The sequence below is a fragment of the Equus asinus genome, chromosome 17, assembly GCF_041296235.1.
Source record: "Equus asinus isolate D_3611 breed Donkey chromosome 17, EquAss-T2T_v2, whole genome shotgun sequence".
NCBI classification, from domain to species: Eukaryota; Metazoa; Chordata; class Mammalia; order Perissodactyla; family Equidae; genus Equus; species Equus asinus.
In genome coordinates, this window is record NC_091806.1 from 21,416,815 (window position 1) to 21,426,890 (window position 10,076).

The 10,076-nt window shown below is 34.3% G+C and overlaps 1 protein-coding gene and 1 pseudogene across 1 annotated transcript; both read right to left on the bottom strand.

Moving 5' to 3' along the window:
- Positions 1 to 320: 320 nt before the first annotated feature.
- Positions 321 to 1,301, bottom strand: LOC106848152 (olfactory receptor-like protein OLF2; annotated as a pseudogene).
- A 7,182-nt stretch (positions 1,302 to 8,483) lies between these two features.
- Positions 8,484 to 9,416, bottom strand: LOC139040736 (olfactory receptor 5W2-like). The gene has a single exon (XM_070487500.1). The coding sequence runs from the start codon at positions 9,414 to 9,416 to the stop codon at positions 8,484 to 8,486; it is 933 nt and encodes a 310-aa protein (XP_070343601.1).
- Between the last annotated feature and the right edge of the window lie 660 nt (positions 9,417 to 10,076).

The window sequence follows — 10,076 nt, forward strand, 5'->3', positions numbered from 1 at the left end:
TGAATCTTCCTCAGGAAAAAAAACAGAAAAAATTTTTAAAAAGTGCTGGATTCACTATGAAATACAAAGCACCCAAAAGTGCAATGGGTATTTGGATACAGTCAATAACTTTTAGAAAATTATATAATGCACAAATGAAACATTGGTAAAATAGAAATTGGGGAAAATAAGAACTTTTCCACAAATAGGGAGTACCAAATATAAATTCAAGACCTAAAATGAAGCATGGCATATGTATGGAATGACAAATTTTGGTATGGTTATAAGATAGCATAAGTACTTATTGGATCACCCTACATTAGTCAAAACAATTTTGATCTTCATGTATTACAGTGTAAGTTCAGAGGAAAAATATTTACATGAAACTTTTCAATAGAACCACTTTTTAAGTTTTTCAGTACCTCTTTCCCATCCTTATTCTGTAGGCTGTAAATCATAGGGTTTAACATAGGAATCACAAGGGTGTAAACCAATGAGGTCATTTTGTCTTGATCTAGGGAGTAGGAAGAACTTGGTTGGAAATACATGAACAGTAGACTTCCATGAAAAATTGCCACAGCAGTTAAGTGGGAGATGCAAGTGAAGAAAACTTTGAACCTCCCTTCAGCAGAGTGGATCCTTATCACAGCTAGGGTGATATATCAATAAGACACAAAAAGTCCTGAAAAAGTAATCAGTTCAATGGAGCCAAAAATGGTGAATGTCACTAACTCATTGACCTGTGTGTCTGAGCAAGAGAGCAATGGGGGGGAGGGGACATCACAGAAGAAATGGTTAATCTCATTTGATCCACAGAAACATAAGTGGAATATTAATGTTGTATTTATTGAAGCATCTGTAATGCCCACCATGTAAGCTTCAGCCACGAGCAGAGAGCACACTCTGCTGGACAAGTTGACTGTGTAGAGCAAGGGTTGCCAATGACCTTGTACTGATCAAAGGCCATGACTGCCAGCAGTAGACACTCAGAATCTACAAAGGTAGAGAAGATCAAGAATTGCCGAGCACAGTCATAGAGGGGAATTGACTTGTTCTTGGCAATGAAACCCACCAGCATTTTGGGTCCAGTTGCTGTGGAATAGCAGAGATTACTGAAGGAGAGGTGGCTGAGAAGGAAATACACCAGAGTGTGAAGCTGGGAATCCTTTCTAACTAAAATGATCATCCTAAGATTTGCAACAAGATTAATGATGTAAACAACTAGAAACATGGTAAATAGGATCACTTTGATTCCAGGGGTACTGGAATTCCTTCTCCAAGAGGAGGAATTCATTCCAAGAAGAGCAATATTCCTCATTCATTCTTCTTTATTTTTCTTCTAAAATGCTACAGAAATGATCAAGGAAAGGGTAGATCAAAGTTTTAACTCTTCTTGATGCGCACAAAAATATAATCTGTAAGTCAGAAAGGAATTATTTCAGTACGCTATATTCTTTATCATCAGAACATAGCCTAAACAAGTTTGATTGTTATGTTGTTTACAAAAGTTAAAGTGTCTGGGACAGGATTTTGAGAAAGTTTGATTTTAAATTTAGATGTCATCTATAAGATATGTGGCTTGTGTGAACCCTCACTGATGTATCTCAGCAATCAGTCATGAACTGAAAGCTCATTACATGTCAAAGGTAATACGAAAATGACACCTAAATTAAAGACAAAGCTGGATTATACAGCCTTATATTTGAAAAATAAATATCCAATTTGGCTTAAAAGTGATTAATCTTAGTGAATTCTTCAAAAATCATGATTTGCTTAAGACGTATTAAATTCAGACACAATGAACATATTTGTGTTTCAAAAATAATGAACAATATGATGTTAATGTTTTTGGTCTACATTGTTTTACTATTTATTGAGACATTAAATATATTTTAATAAATTTTCTCTAGAATATATTTCTGAATTGCCTCATTATTATTACCTACATGTCAGAGCAGTCTGGTGGCAAAGGACATTTCCCTTGACAAGAAAAAGCAAAAAATGCTAAAAAACAAGTGGGTATACAGAATTTAACATGTACGTTTCCATCCCTTTAGATTTTAAACCTGACTCATTCATTAAAAATAGAGGTTTGAATAGAAATAATGAATATATCTTTGGTATATAGGCTTCTGTATGTGTGTGTGTGTGTGTGTGTGTGTGTGTGCATGCACCTATGTCTCTCTGATGGAATATGAATGATGGTCTCATTATTTTCTAGATGATTAAATGTGATATCTGGTTTGTATGGGGTTGAATATACAGTAATTAGTATTTGTATTGTGATATCTCAATTTTTACTATTTAAAAATACTAGAAAAACACCTTAAATTTTCATATACTTTTCCACACTGATTAAAAAAATAAACATTATTCATCTTAATTTGGGCTAAGGTATAAGTAAAACTGTTCATTTGCTAATAAAAATGAAGTGAATTCACCCTGCTTTATTAAGGAATATCATTTTTTGCCATTAGGTTTCAGACGAATAACTAGAGGAAGTAAGTAAAAAAAATTTAGTTACAGCTTTCTAAATATTTGCTTCCTCATTTTTCCAAATGTAACGTTTTTATTCTTCACTTTTTAAATTTGGTGACTCCGAAACCAACCTGTGAGGAGCTTGTTTTCTGTGTTTACAGCTGTCAGCTGAACAATATAGACAGATCACATTTTACTTTTCTTAGTGATACTTGGGACTTAAATCGCTAAAGCCTACACCCTCACAGTTTTGGACTATGCAAGCATGCAATTAATTAGGTTTCTAGTTCTGAATTTTCCCCTGTGAATGCTTCAACAACTTCAGCAAACGCTGAACTTTTAATTCTTCACGCTTGAACCAGATCGATCAATGTCAGGAAGGTAAAATTATTTCATACTGTGAGTCATTGCTACCCTAAGTCTACAGAATCTTCCTCCAGTGAAATCAGACATCTAATTAAACTCAAAGAAGTCCTTTACTTAATTTTTTAATTTCAATTCTTATTTATCCTGTTGAATTTATTGCATTAATGTGTTTAATAAATTATTTTAACTATTATTTATCTTTAATTATTTTTATGTTTCTTTCATTTCTGAAACAATATCCTTCACCTTCGCACTAAAAACATACCAATTTTACAATGGTTATAATAAATACTTTTTTTTCATTAAGTCCATGTGATTCCATTTCTCCAGTCACATCATTCAATCAGTTGTCGATTATTTTATGACTGTATTATGTCCGCTATACCTACCACAGTTTCTTTAAATTATCTTTATTTTATTCTTACCTATGTCTTTTACCACATTGCAATCTCCTTAGAAATAATAGCAGTGTTTGGCTAATTTGCATAGTTCCCGTAGCCCTAGCACCAGGACTTGCACAACTAATGTCTAATTCAATACTTCTTAAATATTTTAAGTGGTTAGGTGAGTGATGGACCAATAGTAAAAATAAAGAGGCTTTTGGAGACCATTTCAGCTAATATTGATCACACATACGTGAGTGTATGGAAAAAGCTTTAAGAAAATCCAAGATCCTATTTTTCTAAAAAAATTTAGTTTTGCCTTTATTCATTGTAATATTGCAAAGGTGAGAAGTATTTGAGTGTAAATTTGTGTCCTCTCTAAATATTGTTAAAATATCTATACTACCTAAAGTGATCTACACATTTAATGAAAGCTCTATCAAAATCCCAATAGTGTTTATCACAGAAATAGGAAAATAATCCTGACATTTGTATGGAATCAAAAGACACCTGGAATAGTTAAAAGTCTTGAGAAAGCAGAAGAAAACTAAGGGCATCACACTTCCTGATTTTAAACTAACAATATTAATTCTTCTGATTCCAGAACATGGAACATTGTTCTATTTATTTGTGTGTTCCATTACTTTCATCAATAACTTACAGTTTTCAATATATATATCTTTCACTTCCTTGGTTAAATTTATTCCTAAGTATTTTATTCTATTCTTTTTGATTCTATTATAAATAAGATTGTTTTCTTAAACTCTGTTTCTAATAGATCATTATTAGTGTATAGAAACGCAACTGATTTTTGTACAATGATTTTGTTTTTAGCAACTTTACTGAATTTGTTTATTAGTTCTAAGTGTTCTTCAGAGGAGTCTTTAGGGTTTTGTATATACAATATCATGTCATCTGCAAATAGAGACAATTTGATTTCTTGCTTTCTGATTTGGATGGCTTTTCTTTCTTTTATTTCCTAATTGCTCTGGCTAGGACTTTCAGCACTATGTTGGCTAAAACTAACAAGAATGGGAATCCTTGTCTTGTTCCTCATCTTAGAGGGAAAGATTTCACCTTTCACTGTTGACTATGATGTTACTTGTGGGCTTGTCATTTATTGCCCTTATTTATATTGAGGTAAGTCACTTCTACACCTAGTTTGCTGAGTTTTATCATGGAAGGATGTTGAATTTTGTCACTTGTTTTTTCTGCATCTATTGAGAGGATCATATAATTTTTATCCTTCATTTTGTTAATTCGTTGTATTGATTGATTTGCAGATGTTGAACCATCCTTGCATCTGTGGCATAAATCCCACTTGATTGTGGTATATGATCCTTTTAATTGACTTTTGAATTTAGTCTGCTGAAATTTTGCTGAGGATTTTCACGTCTACGTGCATCAAACATATTGGCTTTTAATTTTATTTTCTTGCAGTTTCCTTATCTGATTTTGGTATCAGGGTAATACTGACCTTATAAAATGAGTTTGGAAGGGTTCCCTCATCTTCGGTTTTTTCAAGAGTTTGAGAGAGATGGGTATTAATTCTTTAAATGTTGGTAGAATTCACAGAGAAGCCATCTGGTCCTGGACTTTGTTGGGAGTTTTTTGGTTACTGATTCACTCTCCTTACTAGTAATTGGTCTGTTCAGATTATCTGTTTCTTCATGATTCATTCTCTGTGAGTTGTGTGTTCTAGGAATTTCTCAGTTTCTTCTAAGGTGTCCAATTTCTTGATGTATAATTGTTCATAGCGGTCTTCTATGATTCTTTGTGCGATACCAAGTATAATGTATCTTCTTTCATTTGTAATATTATTTATTTTTGTCTTCCGTTTTTTCTCTTTGTAAGTCTAGCAAAAGATTTATGTATTTTGTGTATCCTTTAAATACCAGCTCTTTTTTGATTGATCTTTTCTATGTCTTTTTAGTCCCTCTTTCATTTATTTAAGCTCTGATGTTTGTTATTTCATTCCTTTTACTAACTTTGGACTTAGTTTGTTCTTTCTAGTTCCTTGAGGTATAAAGTTAGGGTGTTTATTTGAGACCTTTTTTTCCTTAATGTAAGCATTTCTAACTATAAGCTTCCATCTTAGAACTGCTTTTGCCACATCCCTTAACTTTAGGCATGTTATATTTGTATTTTTATTTATCTCAAGATATTTTTTTGAATTCTCTATTGATTTTTATTTTGACCCATTGGTTGTTCAAGAGCATGTTGATTATTCTTTATCTATTTGTGAATTTTCCAGTTTTCTACTTCTGTGTGTTGTCTAGTTTCATACCATTGTGTGCTTGGCATGATTTTAAACTTCAGTGGTATTCCTGAATGGAAGTCCTGTTGGTTATCAGAGCCAGGATATCTGGGGATATGTTCCTCAGATAGCAATCACAAAAGCTGGGGTGCAGATGTCTATGCAAGATCCTTTCAGGGATATACTTCTGACTTGAGGTGAACAAGAGGGAGAGAGTGGAGGGGGGTGCCCACAGGCTTTTCTGATCTCCAGGGAGGATCTCAGTCAGCCACACAATGCTTGCTAAATTAGCTGCCTGTCCCTGAGGCAGTAGCTTTTAATGTTTGCGTATAGATTCCATTCAGGGAAAGACTGAGAGATTTTCTGCCTGTTCTCTCAGTTCTGAGCCCTGGTGTGATAGCTGCAGCTAGTGCTGGCTTCTCTTAATAACTACTTCTTTATTTGCTACACTCTCATGGGTCTTGTTTAAACAAGTCCCATTGGCTTTCAAGGATAGAGGATTTGGAGGCCTATCCCTCTGCTGAGAGTCTTAAAAGTTGGGCTTCTAGTTGTGGAGTCCAAATCGTTCACTTGTCAGGGAGAAGCTGAGAGCTAGAGGTTTCCTCCCAATTGTATGTCCCTGTGCTGGGGGTGGGATTTATTACAAAAGTCTGTCTCAGCTTTTCCTAGCCATTTCATTGTGGATATTTTTTCATTCTTCTGATGTGTAAGAGTCACTCAGCTGGTGTTTTGATTTCCTTCAGAGGGAATTGTGGCATGTGTAGCTGTTCATTTGGCGTGTCCATGGGAAAAGGGGAGTTCATGAGCTTCCTATGTCACTATCATTAAAGACCTTTCCTTAACCCCCAAAATACTTTATTTGGACAATTACATTGTCCATCAGTCACTGGGGATGTGTGAGAACGATGTCATGTAGAGAACCGAAGAAGGGAAGGGAATGATAGAATGGAAGTAGAGAGGCTATAAAACATCATAGTATTTTGATGTGGTGTCCCCTATTTATGTAGAATATGGAGATAAAAGAGTCCTTAGACGACATCTCCCCAAAGTTCTATTTCGGTCATGAATCTCCTAAAAATATATTCCTTGTAATGTGTTATTAAGCCTAATATATTCAGGGTGAGGAAGCACACAATTAATTCAATCAATCAATTCTAAGTTTGGAATTTCATTTACAGGGCTTAACATTCTCATCTCTTTAGTTCAAACCCTTTCATCCTGATAAAACTGTCAATATATAGATAATCAGTCTTTTGATTCTAAAATATGTACTTTTCATAATGGAGGGAGATAAGTTAAAAAGGTGAAATATTTACTTCATCTAAATTAGCAGCGATCCACTGACATCCCATTTTTCTTAGACAATACATTTCAAACAGTGTTTTCTACCATGCTGCTACTCATAAGTAACAATTCCAGAAGAGCATTTGTTAACTGAGGAAATATAGTTCAGTTGAAAACCCTTAAAGCCTTTTGTCAAAAAGAAGAGAAATAGTCTCCATAATATTTTTTTTTCTGTCATGATAATGTGATAGGTCACACTGTCCCACAAATGCTCTTTGGAAAATCAGAGAGTCTTCTTGGGTTTTACTTCCATTTTGAAATGACTTCCCGCAAAGGCATTTTACAATGGCAACTAGAAAATCTAAGACATTCAATGGCCTTTAACTTCTATCATTCTAATGGATAATAAAGAGTAACCTTGAGTCTTTCAAGGTCCTTCAAATCTATAGCCATAACCACGTTGTCTCAACAAGCTGATTCAGTGCTTTAACTGTCAGAAGCAATAGCAGAGACAGATGAAACAGACAAATATTAAGAACATACGTAGGCAAATGCTCTTTACTTTAAGTGTAATCGGCATGTATGTCTTCACAGATCCATTACTTTAGTATCCACATCCACTATACTTACTTTCATAAAAGTTATAAAGTATATATGTTCAAGCCACATACCATAACTTCAGTTAATTTTGTGTTACTCACATCTAATAGGCAGTCAAACATGTTATCTACAATTTTATTTTATTGTTTTTATTTGTTTGTTTTGCCTTTTGCTGTCCCAAACACTATGCAGGTACTTTGGATAAAAGGGATGGAATTCTCAGTCCTTGAGCAAAAATGGCTCAAAATTGCGTATTAGAGACGGTGATTGAATGAACAGGGTGGTATTAAAACAATGCTTAAAGGAGACAGCTGTCTGTGAACTATAAAAAGGGACATTTAACCAAAGCTGAGAAAGGGGAGGAATTGAAGAGAAGCTTCCTGCAAGAAGTGATAGAGGAGTTGATAGTAAATAATTACAGCGCAATGATGTAATTTATCAAGGCACTTTACATTGCTCTTTATAACCTATCCTTGGGATTCTTTAATGCTAAAACGTTATAAAATCGGCCACGTGAAGAATTCTGTACCTGTCAGGCCCTCTTCCTAGAATCCTTTCTGCTCCCCAAATCGCATTTCTTTTTAGATCTAAGACTATTCAGATATTCATTTCCATCCAGGGAAGCTTTTCTTCTACCGACTAGATTTTCACATTTTTTCTAGATTGTTAACCTCCAATTTTTAACTTTATGAAAGTTTTGAGCCTTATTATGAATTATTTGAGTGTTCAGTTAAGTAACGTCTATTTATTTTTCTTCATTATAGAGTTTATTAGTATAGAAACTCCTGGATTCATCCTGAAATGCAGAGCATCTAAATGCACAAAGAGCACATAGTGAACACAATAAATCTTAGTACTTGAAATGATGCTTGAGTGAAAGTATGATTAAAAAAAGTGGCAAAATTAGAAGGTTTGGGAACATTTTCTACAAAAAGATGGATCACAACTAAATTCAAGACCATGGTAAATCTTGACAGATTTGGGGAACTGCAACATTTTCTTGTGGTTGAGCTTTAGTACAGATACTCATTTATTTAAATATGTGAGAAAATTATGTTTCTCTTGTATCATATTATATAATTTTATGAAAATAACAATCATTAAATGTGTGAGTGTGTATGTGTACACACAAGTATTTAAAACCATCTTTTACTTCTCAATTTTTCTAGGGCCTCTTTCACATCCTTTTTCCGCAGGCTATAAATCAGAGGGTTTAACATGGGAATCACAAGTGTGTAAAACAATGAGGTCATTTTGTCTTGATCTGAGGAATATAAAGAACTCGGCCTGAAATACGTGGAGAGAATAGTTCCCTGGAAAATTGCCACAACTGTTAAGTGAGAGGAGCAGGTGGAGAAAGCTTTGAACCTCTCCTCAGCAGAGTGGATCTTCAAGACTGATAGGATAATATAACAGTAAGAGACAAGAACTCCTGAAATGTTGCTCAGTTCAACGAAGCCAAAAATGGTGAATAATACCAACACATTGACTTGTGTATCAGAGCAGGAAAGGAGGAAAAGTGGTCGTAAATCACAGAAGAAATGATTAATCTCATTTGACCCACAGAAGCATAAGTGGAATGTTAATGAGGTGTGCATCAAAGCATCTGCCATTCCCACCAGATAAACCCCAGCCAGGAGCAGGGAGCACACTCGATTGGACATGTTGGCTACATAGAGCAACGGGTTTCTAATGGCCTTGTACTGATCAAAGGCCATCACAGCCAACAATAGACACTCAGAATCTGCAAAGGTACAGAAGATGAAGAATTGCAGAGTACAGCCATAGAAGGGGATTGATTTGTTCTTGGCAAATACATCCACCAGCATCTTGGGACCAATTGCTGTGGAATAACAAAGGTCACAGAAAGAGAGGTGGCTGAGGAAAAAGTACATCGGTGTGTGCAGTTGGGAATCCATTCTAATTAAAGCAATCATTCCAAGATTTCCCCCCAAATTAATGAGATAAACAACTATAAACATGGTAAACAGGATCACTTTAATCCCAGGGTTATTGGACATTCCCAAGAAAATGAATCCATTCAAGGAGCAGCAATTTTCTCCAACCATTCCTCTTTGTTCTTACCTAAATTTATGAGGAAATAATAAAAAAAATGATAGATACTTTTTAACTTTTCCAGAAGTCCACAAATATTTGAACAGGAGAACACAATTTCTTTCTGTAATTGTTTTTTAATGCTCAGAAAATTATCCAGCCATGTTCCCATTAAATTACTCATCAATTAAAGAAGGGTTGCTAAGTATTTGAGAATGATAAAAAATAAATTGAGATAGATATTGGAAAATTTTTATCTGGTGTACATATCGTTCATAATATACGTGAATTTCTATAAGTTCTATTTCTCCAGACTTTAACTTTCTTCTCTCTGGCGTAGATTTAGATGAATTAATATCTCATTCTACACTCAAAATAATGTGGAAGAGACGATGTTAGTAGGACCAGGCTGTAAGATGTAGGACTAACCATTTTCTAAGCCTGAAAATAGTCACATGGACACAAAAAATGATTACCATTGTTACGTTCCTCAATATGGTTGGCTTAAAAGACTTGATGTTAATTCTAGAAACAGTGAGTATCATTAACGAATAATAATGAAAATGATTATGTTACTGTTCCTGGTCTAAATTATGTTTAGTTTTTGGTGAGACATGAAATAACCATTAAACCTTTCCTCTAGAAATTCTTATTACTCTGTCACAATACTCATG